This window comes from Akebia trifoliata, chromosome 4 (genome assembly GCF_017979445.1).
Source record: "Akebia trifoliata isolate Shusen 1 chromosome 4, ASM1797944v1, whole genome shotgun sequence".
NCBI lineage: Eukaryota > Viridiplantae > Streptophyta > Magnoliopsida > Ranunculales > Lardizabalaceae > Akebia > Akebia trifoliata.
The window spans coordinates 26914982-26936655 of NC_141378.1; the positions used below are offsets into that span (position 1 = coordinate 26914982).

Sequence of the window (21674 nt, forward strand, 5' to 3'; positions counted from 1 at the left end):
GAGATCATCCTCACCAAAAATCAACCAATTCCAAAACTTCTAACCCCATCAAAAATAGTTTACAAAAAATGGACGGTCCACGATTTTTCAACTTGTAAACATGGGTTAGAAGTTTTGGAATGGGCTGATTTTTGGTGATGATAATCTCCTCATCGTAGAGATCCTCACCAAAAATCAGCCCATTCCAAAACCTCTAACCCATGTTTTGAAAAATGTTTTGCCAAAAAGTTGGCCCTTGAATTTATATATAGGGTCCCGTTCAACACCCTACGCTTTACCCTACACTTTACCCTACGTGTCCTGTCCTACATGGGTTAGAAGTTTTGGAATAGGCTGATTTTTTGTGAGGATGATCTCTATATCATCCTCATCAAAAATCAGCCCATTCCAAAACTTCTAATCCCATAAAAAATGATTTACAAAAAATGAACGGTCCACGATTTTTCAAATTGTAAACATGGGACTAGAAATTTCGGAATGGACTGATTTTTGGTGAGGATGATCTATATATATATATATATAGATTGTTAGATATGCTTAAGATTTTAATAAATACATATTTTAACTTGTTAATTGTAATTGTCAAGTTGCTTTAGATTTTTCCAAATTGGAAAACATTTTTGCTAACACTTGACAAAGTGATTTACCATGGTTGGAATTAGGGTTAAATGTTGTATTGGTTTGGACAAAACATTTTGACTTCAGTCGATTCCAGAATAAAATATTGATCCCAATGTAATGAATGTTTTTAAAAAAATGTTACGAATTATCTAAAATGTTTTAGAATATTTTGACTGAGACCATTTTGATTTTACTCCCAACCATCAACCAAAACATTGCATCAAAAAGATAATTTAAACTTACATCATACCTAGATTTGCAAAAAGAAATTAATAGATCTTGAAAGAATAAAATGATGAAATAGGGTTCTTGGCGCCGACACCAATATTTCGGATGTAAAATAAATTTACTAGGGTTTAAACAAATAAATACCCAGAATCAAACACCTTGTATATTTCCTTATTTTAGTCACAATTGTAGGCAGTTGAGAGAAGTTTATGCTTTATGTTTATAACTTTAATGACATGAAACCCATCGATTTCACAATAATACAAAGAAATTATTCCCACAGTTATTTTCATATAATACAATACAGACACAAACAGCTATAAATAGACATTGACCCTAGAGATGTAGGCAAAACGCAAGCTAGGTTTAAGCCACACAAATATATACACAGATTTATTCCCATATTACCCTTGATTTATGTGTGCATGACTTCTCTTAAACATTATAACTGATAAGGGTATTTATAGACATTTTAGATCCCTGCCATGCATTCCGGTGGGGTCACCGGGTAACGGGATTTATCGGTGCAGTAGTCGTAGATCATGTGGTTTAGTCGAACCCACCGATAACTTCGAGCTTGAACGGCATTGAGCTGTTGGTAAGGAAAACCCTCCCACCAGTTTTTAGGGTTTGAGGCACAATTTGCTGGTCCTGGCACTGGGCATCCCTCAATATCGAACTCTTTATAGTAAGCGTAGAAGGGGGCTTTGGTCCAATCTATCTTTTGTCGCCCTCCCTCTGTCGCCCAATCATCTGCTTCCCATAATGTTGAGTAGATTCCCATGGGTTGGGACTTTGGAAATGGAATCCCTCTCGCCTCGTTGTTCTTGTAAACTCTTATGGGTATGCTGTCGACGAAAAAGCTACACAATCCACAATACTATTAAACCATTATCGCCATTATAACAACAACAACTATAATAATAGAGTGGTTATATTGCCACATCAACCTTTTTATCACATCAGATGATATTAAATATGATGTTTAGGTGTGACTCCACCCTTTTTTTCATTTTCTCTTTCTCAAGAAGCTCATTGGTTTAAACATTTTCCAATTCAGATGAGAAGCTTTTTGAGCTCTAAAGGAAATTTTTAAGGGAGTGGGTGAATCACGAGGATACAGTTGAAGGGTTGTTATCGTCGGTTCGTAATCAAATTTGCTCTCTCTTGACTTTTACCTTTTGTTATGGAATCCCTTTTTCAGTGTATGTATTCTCATTTGGTGCATGTTAACAGGAAGCATTCAATAAATTTATTGGAATTGACTCTATGTCAATGGAATCTCATCATCCATACAACATATATTAGGAATAATAAAAACTCAAATTATTATTGATAGTGGAAATTATTTGGGAAGGGGGAATATATTTGAAAAACTCATATCGATACACGAATTAAATCCAACAATCAGGATTAAATGTATCCCTATAATACATATCCCTATTATAAAATCCAGCAGTTGGAATTGTGTATTAATGATTGGGGCCATGTGATTTTTTTAATATATAATATTATGGTATCTAATAGAAAAGTTGGTGTGGCAATATAAACTCTCAAGAATAAATAATATTAGAGGGCAAGTGATGGGTATTGATGTAGCTTATGGAACTGTTGAACTTACACAACATGATTATGATTCCAAAGGATGGAGTAAGTGTGGAAGTCTGCTGAAGGATCAAACCAGAGGTTAACCCTTTGTTCCCTATCACCCTTTCCATGTGCATACACATTGGTTTGTACCGTATAAGGATGCCCGCTCCGATTACCCAAGAATTCAAAATCCAATTCATCACGGATTGTATCCGTAGCCGAATTCATCTAACCACATCAACCAAAGGTATAAAAAAATAAAAGATAAAAAATAAAAATTAAGTAAGAGCAAATGGTGTCACGATCTTCATATTCGAAAACTAAGAATTAATTAAGATGAAATTGATGTAATTGCAACTCACATAGAAGGCTGTGACAGTTCCTGCAGAGTCACCAGCGATGAGTTTGATCTTCATACTCACATGCCCAAACAAGAACTTGTTCTTGGAAGCAAACCCACATCCTGAATTTTGGTCTAGAATTAGTTGTATGGCATTCCCTCGTTCCATTTGCCTGATATGTGAATCAGACCAAGTGATTTGAAAGTCTTGAAGGAAGGTGGCAGGGCGGGCGGAGACAATGAAAGAGAATTCAAGGAGGATATATAAGAGAAGAGAGAAAATAGTATTTGTTAAGAAGGATTTGATGGCCATGGATTATATGATTGTAGAAAATTATGAGAAAAGAAGGAAGAAATGTGTAATAAGTATGATTCAAGAGTAGAGAGAATGGTAGGGGGTTTTATACACTTGGGAGAGTGACAAGGGATAAGGGATAGGGGTGTCTTCATTCAAAGAAAGCTTTATGACAGCTTTTATTTTTGGGGGTTTAGATTAGACTCTCCCTTCATACAGCTAATCACAAGCAGTCGTTGGCCCCTCCATTCTCAAGAAACTATTTCTCCCGCCATGTCTCTCTTTTCTTTTTGTTGTTATTGGAGTTACATATAGAGTTGAATGGTGGAAAAAGTTTCATTTTATTGGCCCCAAGTACTTAGGATAAGGTACTATAGTATGAGGAGTACTTGAGGTAATGAAAAGTTTTTTTTTTTTTTAAATCCAATGTCTGGTGGGTAAATCCACTTTGCCGAGAAGTACACTTCGAAGGATTTATGAACATCGGTCATCCATGATGATTGGTTAAGAACAATGATCTCAAGCGTACACATGTTACATCGAGATTTGCAATAAATGTGCTTTATTAGGTCTTAAATAATTTGAAACCCGAGGGTAGGTGATTTGAAGAATTAACCCCTTATCCCATATGGAAATTTCATTTCCTATTGGAGATAGCAAACACAGCTGAAGTATGAAACTATCTCTTTGTCAAGGATATAATCTTTATAGTGCGAAATTACGAGTCATGGAAGAGAATAATCACAATCCCAAAAGATAGTACGATGGGTGACTATTGCATGATTGTAATAGATCAAAACATATAAGGAAACTTCTGAAAAAGAAGGTGAGGATTGAATCTATAAATATATACATACATACATACATACATATATATATATATGGATTAGGATCCGTGTACACACGTATCTACTCATATATCTACAACGTGTTTTGTCCTATGCAGGCTAAAAGTTTCTGATTGAGCTGATTTTTGGTAAAGATGATCTCTATGACGAGGAGATCATCCTCACCAAAAATCAGCTAATTCTAAAACTTGTAACCCCATATTTATGAGTTGAAGAATCGTGGACAGTCCATTTTTTGTAAATCACTTTTGACAAGGTTAAAAATTTCGGATTGAGCTGATTTTTGGTGAGGATGATCTCCTCATCATAGAAATCATCCTCGCCAAAAATCAGCTCAATCCGAAACTTTTAGCCACTAGGACAAAACACGTTGTAAATATATGAGTAGACATGTGTGTACACGGAATATATATATATATATATATATAGGGTCAAGATCAAGGGACATGTGAAAAAACATATGTATAAACAATGTAACATTAATAAAATTTTAAAATATGGGTTAGAAGTTTTGGATTGAACTGATTTTTTGTGAGAATGATCTCTATGATGGGAAGATCATCCAAAATATATATATATATATATATATATATATATATATCAATTCAATCTGAAACTTCTAACCCCATTAAAAGTGATTTAGAATGTGGACCGTCGATTTTTTACCAATTTCTATCAATAATTTGTAAATCACTTTTGATGAATTTAGAAGTTTTAGATTGAGCTGATTTTTTGTGAGGATGATCTTCTCATCATAGTGACCATCCTCACAAAAAATCAGCTCAATCCAAAGCTTCTAACCCATATTTTGAAAAACCATTGGTTTTACATAAGTTTTTTCATATGTCCCTTGATCTGCCCCTATATATATATATATATAGGGTCCCGTTCAACAACAAACATTTTGGCAAAACATTTTTCAAAACATGGGCTAGAGGTTTTGGAATGGGCTGATTTTTGGTGAGGATGATCTCTACAGTGAGGAGATCATCCTCACCAAAAATCAGCCAATTCCAAAACATCTAGCCCCAGTTTACAAGTTGAAAAATCGTGGACCGTCCATTTTTTGTAAACCATTTTTGATGGTGTTAGAAGTTTTGGAATGGGCTAATTTTTGGTGATGATGATCTCCTTACTGTAGAGATCATCCTCACCAAAAATCAGCCCATTCCAAAAGCTTTAACCCATGTTTTGAAAAATGTTTTGCCAAAATGTTTGTCAAAATGTTTGTTGCTAAACATTTCCCATATATATATATATATATATATAGGGAAATGTTCAGCACCCTAAGTTTTACCACACTTTAACAAACGTTTTTTGTCCTACATGGGTTAGAAGTTTTGGAATGAGTTGATTTTTGGTGAGAATGATCTCTATGATTAGAAGATCATCCTCCCCAAAAATCAGCCCATTCCGAAATGTTTAGCCCCATGTTTACACGTTGAAAAATCGTGGACCGTCCATTTTTTGTAAATCAATTTTGATGGGGTTAGAAGTTTTGGAATGAGCTGATTTTTGGTGAGGATGATCTCCTCACCATAGAGATCATCCTCACCAAAAATCAGCTCATTCCGAAACTTCTAACCCATGTAAGACAAAACGCGTTTGTTAAAGTGTGTGGTAAAACTAAGGGTGGCGAACGGGACCCATATATATATGGGAAATGTTCAGCACCCTAAGTTTTACCACACACTTTAACAAACGTTTTTTTCCTACATGGGTTATAAGTTTTGGAATGGGCTGATTTTTGGTGAGGATGATCTCTATGATTAGAAGATCATCCTCCCCAAAAATCAGCCCATTCCAAAATGTTTAGCCCCATGTTCCCATATATATATATATATATTCCTTGTTCAGATTCAGTGGATTTCATTTTAAAATACTCTCTGAATTTGAGTTAAGCATCGAAGACTCTTTGATTGTAACCACATTTTTTTCCCAAGGATGGTGAAGAAGACCATACATCATTTGCTCGAGTTGATATAAGTAGGTGAAAAAATTCCTCACAATAAATTTGGTAAAGTTTTTAGCTTGGTATCCTGCATAATTAAGTTTTCTTATCTCCTATCCAATGAGTTAGGCTGTCATGGATCAGGATCGAGTTGGTATCGATCAAACCAAACCCAATTGACATATCATTGTTAAGTTCAGACTCAATCCCATTTGATATTTGTTATTTCGGTTCTAATCCAAAAAATTGATAGTTTCGGATTGATCATAATCCAACCCAATTCGATCTAATAAAAGTATAATCATCTAAATAAGATATACAATATAAATATACATCATATTTATTTATTTCAAATACGTTATGAAATTGGTAGATGAATAATATTGATAATTAAAAAAATGGTTCGGATTTCAGGACTGATCCAATCTATTGAGAGCTCTGCAATGAGGATTATTTGCTATGATGGCACAAAGAAAAACTACCTTGTCTGCAGAAAATGCATTGGCCCACCCAGTGATGGACCCATAAACCAAAACAAGTTTGATTGGTGATTGCAATAAAAAATTGATTCGACCCAGAAAATGACATTTTTTACCACTAAAAGAGTCATCAATTAAGCTAATTGTTGTGTATTATAGAACCTAATATAGGGTTTTCTTGCAAAGTTCCCAGTGTCTTAATAGATTAGTTATTTAAGCTTTTTCAATTAAATGCCCCCCTCTTAAGAAAATATTATAGCACCCAAAATACCCCTTTCTGCTCGATCAAACGTTTATCTTATCATATAAGATATTTTCAATGGCTATTGCAATAAAAAACTGATTATTTATAATGATGATTAACATTTTCATTGTTTTCAAAGATTTAGTTTTCAACATGAAGCCAGGTGTCTCAAACTTCAAAATAAAGGTTATCTATCATTTTTTTCCTTCTAAAATTAGCTAATTTTACTAAAGAAAAAAAAATATATCATTCTATACCTTGAACTATCTCAATTTTGAACTCGTACTGATTTCGTTGCTTGGAAAACTCAAGTGATGAATTTGTTACCATTTTCATTTTAAGAATAGTGAATTCATTGTTATTTGGATTTTTAAGTGACAATTCTCCATTACTAAAAATATCACATAACATTTTACCAAAATATATATTTACCCACCATTATATATGTTTTTGGGATAGATATTAACAAACTATCCAAAAATACATATAATAATGATGATATGACCGCTTCAATGAAATTTATGTCATTTTATTTATAAATGGAGAGTTTGCCACATTTTAACAGTAATGAATTGTTGCTTTAAAAATTCATTAAAATTCACAAAGTAATGAATATTTTGGTTCTAAATTGTTGCATACATTTTTTTATTAAGTGTACTGTCTAATTATTATTATATATATTTTCAAGATAACTTGCCATGATCTATCCCAAAAGCATATATACAATAATGGCCATGCATATGTTTGAATTAAAAGTTGTCATTTCTCAGAAGTGACATATCGCTGAAAATCCACAAAATGGTAACTTTGGACATTTCAAATCTATATAAATGACAAATTCGTTTTTTGAGGTTGTTGATTGTTCACAATTGAAATATTTCATGGTGTAAAATGACAGTTTTCTTCTTAAAATGAAATGTGTTTTTAGAAAGAATTTTCTTTTTTTTTTTTTTTTTGATAAATAACAATTTTTTAATGAAATCTTTCATATTGAAGATTAAATCTTCAAAAATAATGAGAATGTTAGTCGTGATTAATAATCATTAAAAATCTCATGTATAACTAGAGAAAATTTAAGCGACATATTTTAAGTAGTGGAAATATTATTTTTAAGGTGGGGTATTTAGTTTAAACTTTTTTACTAACTGATCTGCTAAGTTTGGACAAAAATAAAATAAAAATTATAGGACATTTAACAAAAAGAAACTTTAGAAATAATATTTGAAAAATAATGTGTAACCTTTCATTATCTAGGGTTGAGATCAATCTTCGTCAAGAGTTCTTTTCGGTTTTCACAGCTAAGTTCTTTCCAAGGACGTCTAATGAAGCCAGTTGGCAGACCCTATGAATGGCAACTATGATTGGACTCTTTGTGGGACCCAATTTTTCTAGAGATTGGGGACCATCATCGTACCTTATTTAACCTTAGGCATAAAGGTGACTTCTCTCTCTTCCAACTTGTAACAATTCTAGTATGGACCAGTCATATAATGCCATGTCATACGTAAGGTTGGGCCCACCGTTGGATGGTTTCAAGTTCTTATCGTCAACATATTTTATGTCCACGTGGAAAATTATCATTGGGCAAAGAGACATACCGACGAATCTCATGCACGAGAGCGAAGTGACTACAATATTGGGTGTGACGTCTGTCTAGAATTCGAAGTTGACTCATCTTTAAAAATTATAAATTATGATAGAATACTCTGCATTTGAAATCAGGAGAGCTTTTATTCCCACATCAACTTTTACTTAAAGCACCTCAAGATATGTACTAAGGGATTTTTCTCAGAATGTGCGCAACTTATGTCCAAATTCTCGTTTCGGTGCACTATTCATTTTAATTCCCAAAACATGCATTTCGTGTGAATTTGTCACTTTTATAATCAATGAATTTGTAGATATATCTACAAATTCGCAGATCTTAAAAGTGACGAACTCAGAATTCGTAGGTTATAAAAATGACAAATGCATATTTTGGGAATTAAAATGTTATATATTGAACTCGGAATTTTATCATATTCAATGCACGAACGGAGATTGACCCGTGTGTTAATGGATGAATCTCTATTATGTGCGTTGAATATGAAAAAATTCCAAGTTTGATATACTATTTATTTTAATTCTCAAAACATGTTTTTCTAATGAATTCGTTACTTTTATAATCTATGAACTTGTGAATTCATCACTTTTAATATTAATGAATTCATAGATAAAATAATAACTCTTTCACCATATCAACAATCACACTAGTAATTTAACAATAAATTTGTTGATTATGAAAGTGACGAATTCATTGGGATAACATGTTCTGGGAATTAAAATAAACAGTATATTGAAACTGGAATTTTGATATAAGTTGCGCACATTTTGAAAATTTTATATGTGTTAATTCTCCATAGTTGTCATATGTGCACTAAGTTAAAATTGGTGTGACAATAAAATCTCTCTAAATTATTTATACATGTCGAAGTTTTAGGAAAATAGTTAGGATATTTTATTTTCTGTCAAATAAAATCTGAGTTAGTATCTCAGATTATGATTAGGCCTTTTTTTTTGTTTTTTATTTTTTATTTTATTTTTTATGTTTTGTTTTTTGTAGTAATTAAAATTTTCTATTTTATAGGAAAGTTAATTATAGATCTTGCTACTATTCTTTCTTATATGTACCTTGTACTCGAGCATTATGAAAAATAAGAAAAATAATTATTTTCTTCTCTAAAATTATATGGTATCAGAGCCCGTGCTCTCGATCCAATTTTTTTTCTTCATGGCAAAAACGGTGAAGATCGGTGCAACAAGAAATCTTACTACCTTTGTACATTCATCGGAAAGCATCCAATATGTTGCTTCGACATCGAATGGCGATTATCTTTTCCAAACTTCTAACCTGCAACTCACGGTTCACAAACTCTATGGAAAAAATTATCTCGAGTGGGCACAGTCCATGAAATTGGTGATTAATGGAAAAGGAAAATTGGGGCATTTAATAAGAAAAGTGACAGAACCTACTTCAAATGATCCATCCTTGAAAAAGTGGCGATTTGAAAATTCCCTTATCATTACATGGCTTATCAATTCTATGGAGCCAGCGATTGGGAAGCCTTACCTTCTTTTACCAACAACTAAGGAAATTTGGGAGGCTATGCGAGATTGTTATTCAAACTTGGAGAATTCTTTCCAAATCTTCGATTTGAAGACACAATTCTGGCAATCCAAGAAGGGCGACCATGAGATTACCATCTATTACAATGAGATGATGACTTTATGCTCAGAATTGGATCAGTGTTATGGTGATGATTGGGAGAATCCCAATGAATGTACTTGTCACAAAAAAAAAAAAAGATAATGATTGAGTCTACACGTTCATCACAGGTTTCAATCTAGAACTTGGATGAAGTTCGTGGACGGATTCTGAGTTGACGACCATTGCCTTCAATTCGTGAAGTTTTCTTTGAAATCAGATATGAGGAATCTCGAAGAAGAATCATTTTGCGGAATCCAATGCATAGTCTAAACCAAGAACCAAAGGGCTCGGCCTTTGTTACTAACGGATCAAATTTAGAGGAAGATAGGCAAAAGAAGCCATGGTGTGAGCATTGCAAAAAACCTTGACACACAAAGGAGACCTACTGGAAACTTTACGGTAAATCACCACATTGGAAGAAGAATTTGGCACAGAATGACGTGTTTTTCAAGCTACAACAGATGAATCTTAGGAGGACCAAATCAATTCGAAACTGTCCCATCCACAAAAGAGCAATTAGAACATTTATATAAACATTTTCAATCTCCAAAATTATCTATAAACCCATCTTATTCTTTGGCTAAAAAAAGTAATTCTTTCATTTATGCCTTTCTTAGTGAATTTGTCTTCCCAAATTCAGAAAATTCTTAGATCATCAATTCTGGAGCAACCAACCGCATAACAATTTGCTCAAAGCTATTTGTCTTTTACAGTCCTTGTGCAGGCAACAAAAAGGTCAAAATTGTAGATGGTACCTTCTTTGCTATAGCCAGAACTGGATATGTCCATCTTTCTCCTTCCTTAATACTTCATAATGTTCTTCACATTTCTAATCTGTCTTGCAACTTATTTTCTATCAGTAAAATAACTTCTGATCATAAGTGTTGTGTTAATTTTTATCCTTCATATTGTGAGTTCTAGAAGTTGAGTTCAGGGAGGACGATTGGCAATACTAAAGAGTGTGCTAGACTCCATGTCTTTAAAGATGAGACTAACTTGAGTAGACAAGACCACCGTTCATGTTTCAATTCTATTTCTATTTATAAAGATAGTAAAATAATGTTATGGCACTATAGGCTAGGCCATCCAAGTTTTCAATATTTAAAGTATTTGCTTCCAAATTTTTTTCAGAGTAAAAGTCTATTTTCTTGTAAATGCAAGATTTGTCAGTTTGTTAAACATCATCATGCATATTTTTCTCTACAACCTTACGAGGCCTCTAAATTCACTGTGATTCACAGTGATGTTTGGGGACCTTGTTGGGTTTCTACAAATTATGGAAAATGGTGGTTCATTTTATTCATTAATGATCATACACAGTTAACTTGGGTTTATCTAATGAAAAAAAAATCTAAAGTGAAAATTATTTTTAAAATATTTTATACCATAGTGCAAACACAATTTCATGAGAAAATTCAGATAGAGTGATAATGGCAAAGAATACTTTAATAAAGTTTTAGAAATTTTTTTCTTGGAAATATGGATTGTTCATCAAAGTTCTTATAATGATACTCCTTAACAAAACGGAATAGCTGAGAGAATTGACAAACACCTATTAGAAGAGGCTCGAGTTTTACTTTTTATAAATAGGGTACCTAAATATCTTTGGGGTGAAGCCATTCTTATTACAACTTACCTCATAAATTGAATGTCTAATAAGGTTTTAAACTTTGAAACTCTTATAAATATTTTCCACAAGTTTTATGCGACAAATAGGCTTTCATCATCTTTGCCTCTAAAAATATTTGGGTGTAATGTTTTTGTTCACATTCATGATCACAACCGAGGAAAACTTGAACCCTATGCTAGGAAATGTGTGTTTGTTGGTTATGCTTCTAATTAAAAAGAATACAAATATTTTGACCTGGTTTTTGAAAAACTGTTTGTCACTAGAGATGTAATTTTTTTTTTTTTAAACACTGTTTTTTAGTACTCATCTTTAGGAGGGGATAAAGATTCAGACCATCTAGAATGTTTTCAACTTGAGGAAATACCAGTTGTTCATTCTCCCATACCCTTAGTTCATTTTGAGAGTTCAAACATTATTGTACCAGATTTGAGCGAATCAAGTTCTGTAAATAATGAAAATGAAGGTCCATCTAAAATGACGTCTCATGATGATCATGATTCTAATTAAACAAATAGGAAAGAAACAGGTACCAAAAACACAGGGTTAATACCCTTTGATATTGTCTATTCGCAAATGAATACAACTCAAAGGAAAGAGTCAACTGATCTCTTGTACTGCTATGAGTCCACAGATCCTCCAAGTAACATTTCCTCTGAGTCTGCACAATCGGTCCAATCTAATTTTGATTTTGGTCCCAAGACCATGAGTCGTAAGTTTGAGTCAAATGAGTCCACCGATTATAATATTCTCATTGTTGTCCGGAAAGGTGTAAGGTCATATACCAAACACCCGTTGTCAAATTATGTGTCATACAAAAATATCTCAACCAATTTTCATGTTTTTACCTTACATGTGTCTTGTATGGAGATTTCAAAATATGTGCAAGACACTCTAAAGGTTCTCGAGTGAAAGGAGACTATTTTTTAGGAGATAAAGCTCTTGAGAAAAACAAGACATGGGAAATGGTGGATCTACCCAGAGGGAAGACAATAGTAGGGTATAAATTAGTGTTCATAGTTAAATACAGGTTAGACGAATCATTTAAAAGGTATAAAGCTAGGTTAGTTGTCAAAGGATTTACTCAGACCTATGGCATCGACTATCTAGAATTCTTTGCACCTATAACAAAACTGAATACTGTGAGAGTTTTCCTAACACTTGCAGCAAATTTCGATTGGCCTATACAACAATTAGATGTGAAAAATTCTTTCCTTAATGGTGACTTAGAGGAAGAGGTATATATGAATGCATCCGTGGGTTTGATGGTAGATTTGGCTTGAAAGTGTGCAAATTGAAAAAGTCTTTATATGGGCTGAAACAATCACTAAGGGGTTGATCCGAGATGTTTGTTCAGTTTATTAAAGGCCAATGGTATACTCAGGGATAAACTAATCATTCCTTGTTTGTGAGACACTTACAAAATGGGAAGATAGCCATATTGATCGTTTATATAGATGACATTATCCTTATTGGGGATGATTTGGTTGAGATGAACCAGTTGAAGAAGTCTCTTGCATCAGAGTTCAAAATCAAGGATTTGGGATCTCTAAAATACTTTCTCAAAAAAGAGGTTGCTCGATCGAGGAAGGGAATTGTTGTTTCATAACGAAAGTATGTTCTTGATCTGCTTAGGGAGATTGGAATGAGCGGATGTAGGCCGACATACACTCCAATTAATCCCAATAAAAAACTTGGAGATGACAAAGAAGGCAATCCAGTGGATACTGTGGACACGAGATTTTCAATATTTTTAAAAACATCCCTCCACTTTGGGGTATTTTGGAGTCGTCGCCATTCAAATTCGAAAATGGGTGTGAATGGTCACCCGAAGTCGTATCTTTTGAAAAACACGTCATTTTGACATTTTTGATGACTCTCGTTGGATAATGCATGTTTGGTCAAACCTTGATTCAAAGGTAAGGGGGTCCATTTATGGAGTAGGGAAGGTGTTAGGCACCCTACTCCATCCACGTAACGTGGTAACCTCGGATTCGGCCTTTTGAAATAAAGAAAATGAAATTTAAAAAAAAACATTTGATGTGTGCCCTCAAGTGTGAGGGGCTTCGATGTTGGTTCAAATCATTGAGGGCACCCTTATGAAGAAGGGGCCCTTTGGTGATTTAAACCATAGTGGTGTGCGCAATTGTGTAGGAAAGGGGTGAGTAGAAGAGGGAAGTTGGGGGGTGTCCTTTTGTCAAACCCACATTGTTCCTTCCTTGACTTCCTTTAACTTTCTTTGATGAGTCTTCTTTTTCTTTGCTTGACTTATTTGAGAGAAGGTTGAAAATTGAGATGAGTTGAGAGTAGATGTAGTAGAATTGGTTAAGAGAGAAAGGTTGAGAGAGTGATTTCTTTTTTATCTTTTGGAGGGTTGGATGTGGGATTTTTCATTAGGTATTGTAAGGGGAGAATGGATGGGTTTTTATAGAAGTTGGAGGGTTATTTTAGGGGTATAATGGGGTGAAGGATTGAGAAGTGATAGAATGGTATGGGGTTTAAGAGAAGGGTGGGTGTAATTTGATGGAGGTTGGAGGGTATTTAGGGAAGGGGGGTTAAATGGGTTGTTTACAACCCAAATGGGTTGGATCTTTCAACCCATTTGGGTTGAGTGTTAGATGGAGGAGAATTGATGAGAGTGGTTGAGAGGATGAGATTTTAAAAGGGGGTAATTAATTGGTAGTTGTGATTAAGTGGTGTTTGGTTTAAGAGAATGGAGGATTTAAGAGGCTGGTTGATGATATTTTAGGAGGGTGAGGGAGATGATGACATGTGTCAAAGTTGGTGGAAATGAAGGGTGGAGATGAGTTGATGGGAAATGATGAGTGTTTGATTTGAGAGGATGGGTGTAGGTGTAGGTTGTAGAGATGGGTTTTGTAGGAAATGATGGAAGTAGATTAGGGGAGGGTGATAGGTTATAAGTGTTTGATTTGAGAGAATGGATAGGATAGGTTAGGGTAGAGTTATGGGTTTAATTAATTTTTGGAGGGAAGTAATGGAGTTGGTTGGTTGGATGAGGGAGGTGGAAGGGGGTGATGACATGTGTCATATTGGGTGATTGGTTGTGATGTTGGGCTTAGGTAGAGAATTGGGCTTGGGTAATGTGTTGGGTTGAGTTGAATGGGCTTGGGTAGTGGGTAGGATAAGGATGGGTTTGGACTTGCATTGGGTTGGATTGGAGAATGTAGGAGGGTGATGAGGTGTTGGGTCCATGGGCCACGTGAGTAACCTTGGGCCGTTTATTAAAAAATCATGACAAAATAAATTGAAATTTTGTAGGTTTGGGCTTCGGAGCCCATTCTGATTTTTTCGATTTTTTGGGGCATTTTGCGTCGAGGGCCCGCTCAAATTTGGGTGTCTACAGATACATCTCGATTTTAAAAACTAGTAAGAAAACTGATTTATTTATCACACATACGGATAGATATTGCATTTGTTGTGAGCTTGGTAAGTCAGTTTATGCACTCACCTTATGAGAAACATCTTGAACTAATTTATCGAATCCTGAGATATCTAAAAGTACACCAGGCAAAGGTTTACTCTTTTAGAAAACCACACAACAAAGTATTAAGGTCTACGCTAATGCAGACTGGGCAGGTTCAGTTATGGGCAAGAGGTCTACTTATGGGTATTGCACATATGTACGGGGTAACTTGGTCACTTGATGAAGTAAAAAACAAAACGTGATTGTAAAAAAAAGTACCAAAGTAGAATATCACGCTATGGCTCATGGAGTCTATGAGATGTTATGACTAAAAAATGAACTAGAAATGTTGAGAATGCCGATTAATCAGCCAATGAAATTGTACTGTAACAATAAAGCCACCATCAGCATTGCATAAAATCTAGTGCAAAATGATCGTACAAAGCACGAGGAGATTGATAGACACTTCATAAAGGAGCAGATTGATGATGGAGCTATTTGTATGCCCTTTGTTCCAATAATGCAACAAATAGCTGATATCCTCACCAATGAATTATTCAAACCTAACTTCGAACTTCTTGTTAGCAAGTTGGGTATGATTGATATCTATACACCAACTTGAGGGGTGTGTCAAAGTTTTAGGAAAACAGTTAGGATATTTTATTTTCTGTCAAATAAAATCTGAGTTAGTATCTCAGATTATAATCATGTGTTTTTCATTTATTTATTTTTTTGTTTTTTTGTTTTTTACAATAATTAGATTTTCCTCTTTTATAGGAAAGTTACTTACATATCTTATTATTATTCTTTGTTATATACACCTTGTAATCGAGCATTATGAAAAATAAAAAGAACAATTATGTTCTTCTCTAAAATTACAATATATAACCCTTACAATGTCAATTTTGTTTTTCAGGATTTATTTCTAGTGCTAATAATGTGTACCCTACTCACCCGCAATGTCTCAAAAAGATTAGACTATGTATTTAATATTTCTAAAATAAATTTTAAATTAATTAGAAAGATAATTCAAATTTTTGTGAAGCACATGCCACCTACTAGTTGTCATTAAAGTGGTGTGTTCCCCAACGCATAAATCATAATTAACAATAGATTTGGACAACGTTAGTTCTAAGATACAATGAATATAACTTGTATTTTTGTGATATATATATTAAATTTATTCATGATTCTGTGAAGATCAAAATAATAATAAACAATATAACTGTGAGTGAGATAACTTTTGTTAAAAGAGATGGGCAGATATATGTTAAGACACCTTTTTCAGAATGGATGGTCATTGGAGCTCAATCAACTCTTTCAAGATGATATCAAAATTATGATTTTTCAAAACACAATAATTGCAACATTTCAACACTAGTTAACAGATACGATGTTTTTAATTGAAAAAAAAAAAAAAAAAAATTACAAAATCAATCCCAACGTATAGAACTTTCTTTGTAATTATTATTTTTTTTAAATTTTAAATGAATTGCTACAAAAATAATTAAGAACTTTATTCTTAATTTATAAACTTCAAATTTCTAACATCTACCGCCAATCATAATAATAGAGGAGATTGGTATTTTTTGGGAAAAAAGTTGATGATTCCAATAATTATTTGCAAATATGTCAAAACAATGGGTCTACTAAAATAAAATTTTCCCAATAAAGTGATTCGTGTTTGCATTTTGCAGATTTGACTGCCCAACAACAAAGCCTTATCCTGAGGGTACTTAAAAACAAAATAGAGACTGAGCTTTCTTATCACTAGTTTTTCTATCCTTAGCATTTTGCTGTAATTATAATGGAAAATGCTGAAATGTCACAAAGGGAGGCATTAAGGTGATAAAAATGATGTGTGGCATGCACATAACCGTAAATGATTTTTACTCGTATCTCGTGAAAAAACATCTACGGTAATGTGTGTGACACCCCATCATTATGTCACCTTTGTGTCTCCGTTTGTGTCACCCTAGATTGATGCAATTATAATAACACACAGCATAAGAAATTGTAATTAGAAAAGAAAAAAAGTAGATATTTGGAAGACTTTTCCTCCAACCTCAAATAATTGTGGAACACTCTTTGGTCCCCAACTCGATCTTTTGGGTGTTTAAGATATGGTAGCCTATATAAATTATACTTGAAATATGACAATAATGATGATAAATTACTCTGGTAAGCTATTTTTTTAAAAGCAAGCGGGTTATCTATTGATTAGTTTTTAGTAGGTAAACGCAAAATGTGAACCCAAGTTATGGAATCAACACTAATAGACTTCGACCAACGTAGCAAGTTGGCACCTTCACCACGTGGATTTTGATAAACAATGGGAACAAAATGATTGTTAATTTGTGTTAAACTGGTACATTTACCTTCTTTTTTGTCTTCAAATAATATATTGCTGAATATCTAGCATTGACTAGGGGCCTGATTCATGCTAATTGCCCTATGTGAAAATTAAAAATTTTGACAATGAAAAATTTGATGTCATGGTCTATCGAATTTTATGAAATTTGATGGTATTAGACAGTCAAATATGAGTTTTTTCACGTTGTGTTGAATTTAACAGGTGGATCGTATCCTTGGATTGCCGACAAATGGTTGATGATTTATCTAAATTAAATAAGCTTCAAAATAGACCCGATATATTACTCATGTTTATGGGGAAAGTAACTTCGTGCAGATTCTCTTGCTTCATTTTGGTGCTCGTGGCCGTCACATTACGACTCTTCTCTTCATTTAAGATTTGCCTCAAGAAGTAAAATCAGCTTACATGGAAGATTTGATGAATCACCCAATTTTCCAATCTTTTAAATCATGGCAGTCCCTTATCACACTTTTACATTTTTTATTTTAATAGAGTATCCTTGATTTAGCATGAAAAAAAAAAAGCAATAGAGATTTGTTATTTCGAAATTTATGTATTAAAATAGTGAACCAATGCATGATGCCAAATGTATTGAAAAACTATTAAAATAAAGAACTTAAACTACTCAGAAAATTTCTCCCAAAATTTTCTCACCTCACCAATTACTCTTGCTCATTTAATACACATGGCATCATACCATTAGTTCATGAGATCAGCATCTAAATTCCGAAGCAACAAATCTTTGTTCAAAAAAATGATTAGGGGAGGGAGGGCACCATTTCAGCATGAACTCAAAGAACCCAATGGTTCAATCAATTGTTCAATTTGAGATAGTAATTATGAAAAAGGTTTACAGTCTCTTTTATAAAAAAATGTCAAAAGCAGAAGGTCCAACTTCTGATTTTTCAAATTAGAAAGTATTGCAGTTTTCAAAACTTGACCACTAACCCATCAATAGTTGCAATGTTTTTAAAAAATAAAAAATAACAATTACAAAATCTCAACCATTTCAACTTTCTTTATAGATTTAAAAACTTCTAACATCTACCACCAAATTAGGGGTGTCAGCAGGTCAATTCGATTTGGTTCCACATGTACCCAAAATCGAAACACAAATAAATTATCATTCCGATTTTTATTGATTTTGGTTTTGTGTCTATTCAAACTAGAGTTGACAATACATATGTTAGTATTATTGCACCAATACAAATCAATTATATTTTGAGACTATTTTTTTCATCTATCAAGTTTGGTCTTGATTTGAATAATGTATGTAACATTTCTAAGGTATAATCCAAAATTTATAATAAAATAATATTATTATTTGTATGTATTATGGATAAGTAGTTTTAGCATTCATAAAATATGAATGTGTTGTCGCAAGGAAGCATTAAGGAAATCTAAATACACTAGATCATTCTAAACCCGGAATTTTGACCACGTCTATAAGAAGTGAGTTTGGGGACAACCTATTTTTCAAGGTTCTCACATGCGTGGTGATCCTTTATATGTACTTGATTTTTTTTTATTTTTTTTTCTATCAAGGCAAGGTAATCCCACTAGTATGTGAGTTTGTGCACTATCTGAAAATTGGAAAATTCTACAGAAAAAATTGACGGGCCAAGGCCCATGAATTTTATAAACCGAATTTTGACGATTTAGGACCGTTAAAATTCTTGATGTTCCCATATTTGATGGCTTAGAGTTGTCGAATTTCTCTTATCCTTTATTAATTTGACAGATCCGGCCAATCGAAAAAAAAAAAATTTTGACAGTGAAAAATTTGACGTTAATTCGACCTGTTGATCCGTCAAATTTGGGCTTTTTCACATTGTGGTGTTGGCATATATTGGAAAATTTACTTTTTTCTCATTAAATATGTAATTAGTAACATAATTTTACCTCAATCAATGAGGTGTCAAATGATCATTTTATGTATATTCACATGGATCCTTTTGACTTGTGTCATATGAGATTCTATGAGTTTTAATCATATGATTAATTGATTTATTAGAAGTGTGAAGTTTTAAATTACCAGTATACTAGGGGTTTTAGGGATCTAGTTGAACTCATGAGAATTGATGTCTGTCGGTAGGCATTTCTGGTCAAAAATCCCGAGGGCACCAGCTAGATAAGCACACACCAGCAGGGCCACCTGCTGAGTCCTTAGCGTGAGAACATGGTGACCTTACTATCGGCAACTACACCATTACGATGGTAGGCGTCCGGGGGGCTCAAGCATAATTTCATATTCCTCCTTGGATGTTGGAATTAGGAGGTGTTTTATGAGAAAATGGTTTATTACACTCGTACAGTTGTATGTTGGCATTCGGGTTTGGTCGGGTTTGTCAAAAGAAAAAAATATAATACTAAAAGATCTCCCGAGGTCTTTTACATAAGATTCCGAAAATTCCGAAAATTGCTAGGTTTCAAATAAAACAAATTCTTTCATCTCTCTACACGTTCCATTCAAAAAAAAAAACAAAAAAAAAAAAGGAAAAACAAAGTCCAACTAACCTTACTAATTTACTAAGGATTTCACCCTTACTAAGGGTCCTTGGGCTCACTTTATGGCATTCAAAAACATGATCCAATGCTTTAGGGTTGTAGAGGATAAAATTCTTTGAATTTTGAAAAAAAAAAAAAAAATTAATTATTTATAGCAGTTAAATTTTAACTTTAGATTTGGCAGTTATGTGGAAGTACGATAGCCGTCCATTTTAAAAACCTTGAATAAAGCTGAGAATAAAATCTTTTTTGAATTTTTTTTATGTGAATTTTTCCATGAAATCTAGAGTGTTGTGGTGTTGGATTTTTAACGTGGTAATCCATTTGAGCAAAGAAGACCCTTTGGAAGGCTTAAAATCTTACTATGTAGTAAGGAAAAAAATTTCTCAAAAAAAAAAAAAAAAAACCCTTCAAATTCACGTTGGATTGGAGTCCAAAAAACAGTTAATTTCCTAAAAATTTAAAGCAACCATATCGGCAATTTTAAAAAGATAAAAAAAAAAACACCTACATTGGATTATAATTTTTTATATAATGGGCAGAGAAATTTACGAAAATGGTATATTGTAGCAATTAATTCTGAAAACGGTAATTTACCATTTTCAAAATTAATATTTTTTATCAGTAAAAACAGTAAAATGTAAAAAAAAAATTATCGAAACTACCCTTATATGTTTTACATATGCATTTAACATTTTAACCTTAGAAAAAAATCAAAATCCAATTAAATCTTTGAATTCACTCTCTTGCTTGACACTAACAAACACCTGCACTTCGTCTTCTCCAGCATCACCTCCATTCCTTGAATCTTCCATCACCCAGATGATATTTGATCTCAAACCATCAACTGCATCTTCTAACAAAAAGCCCCCATCATCGATCTATTGGGGTTGAATTCATCAAATCGACGATCACAAATCATTGATAAAGTAAAAGAAGCATGCCGCACATGGGAATTCTTCTAAGTAATCAACCATGGAATACCCATGCAAGTAATGGAGGAGACAATCGAGGCTGTCCGTTCGTTCCATGAGCAACCGATGGAGATGAAGAAGAAGCATTATGGGAGGGATGAGAAAGTCTCATTCTACAACAATGCGAATCTGTTTTACTCTAAAGCAGCCAACTAGTGGAGATTGGGTGGAGCTCCAACCCATCCATGGTGCCATCATAGTTAACGTGAAGGGTTGGGTATGAGTTCATCAAATCGAGGGTCACAAACGACACCTAAACAAAATATGAAAAAGGAGAGGATTTTTTTCATAATTTCAGTCAAAAAATAAAAAAGGGTATTTTTGGAATAATTAATCTTTTTTGTTTTTATACTATTTTTACTGATTTGATAAAAAAAAAAAGTATTCCCAAAAATAGTAAATTGTGATTTTCAAAATTAGTTGCTATACAGTTTACCATTTTGGTAAATAGTTAAAATTTGGTGCATGTTTTGGTAAATTTGCCTAATGGGTATCCCCACTCTTCGAGAGGGACTAATTCCATGGTCACACGCACCACCCCCTCAAAAAGTCCTACACGTAACAGGACCTGGAGGGTGGCCCCAAGAAATTATTCTGTGGTCACATGCACCACCCCCTCAAAATGTCCTACACGTAATAGGACCTGGAGGGTGGCCCCAAGAAATTATTCCGTGGTCACACACACCACCCATTCAAAAAGTCCTACACGTAACAGGACCTGGAGGGTGGCCCCAAGAAATTCATAGTTCATGGGGTTTTGACCACTTGACCTACTCTTTAATGAGGAGCTTATCAAGGCTTGCCTTGCCACTAGGCCAACCCCTTGGGTTACATTGGATTGTATTTCACTTAAAATAATTAACTTGTTTCATTTAAAACTTAAAATATATATATATATATATATATATTCAAATCAACCCACGT

At 33.6% G+C, this 21674-nt stretch overlaps 1 protein-coding gene across 1 annotated transcript; it reads right to left on the reverse strand.

Annotated features, from left to right (window-relative positions):
• Positions 1 to 1045: 1045 nt before the first annotated feature.
• LOC147404624 (putative xyloglucan endotransglucosylase/hydrolase protein 6) lies at positions 1046 to 3257 on the reverse strand. Its single transcript, XM_086440648.1, has 3 exons — positions 2802 to 3257; positions 2471 to 2667; positions 1046 to 1712 (listed from the first exon to the last, which is right to left on the reverse strand). The coding sequence occupies exons 1-3, from the start codon at positions 3090 to 3092 to the stop codon at positions 1322 to 1324; spliced, it is 879 nt and encodes a 292-aa protein (XP_086296774.1). The 5' UTR covers positions 3093 to 3257; the 3' UTR covers positions 1046 to 1321.
• Positions 3258 to 21674: the final 18417 nt, after the last annotated feature.

Coding starts and splice junctions, on each gene's coding strand:
- LOC147404624 (XM_086440648.1), bottom strand. CDS start 3,092: ATGGCCATCAAATCCTTCTTAACAAATACTATTTTCTCTCTTCTCTTA. Junction 2,668..2,801: donor GAACTGTCACAGCCTTCTAT/GTGAGTTGCAAT, acceptor TGATGTGGTTAG/ATGAATTCGGCTACGGATAC. Junction 1,713..2,470: donor TGGAATCATAATCATGTTGT/GTAAGTTCAACA, acceptor TGGATTGTGTAG/CTTTTTCGTCGACAGCATAC.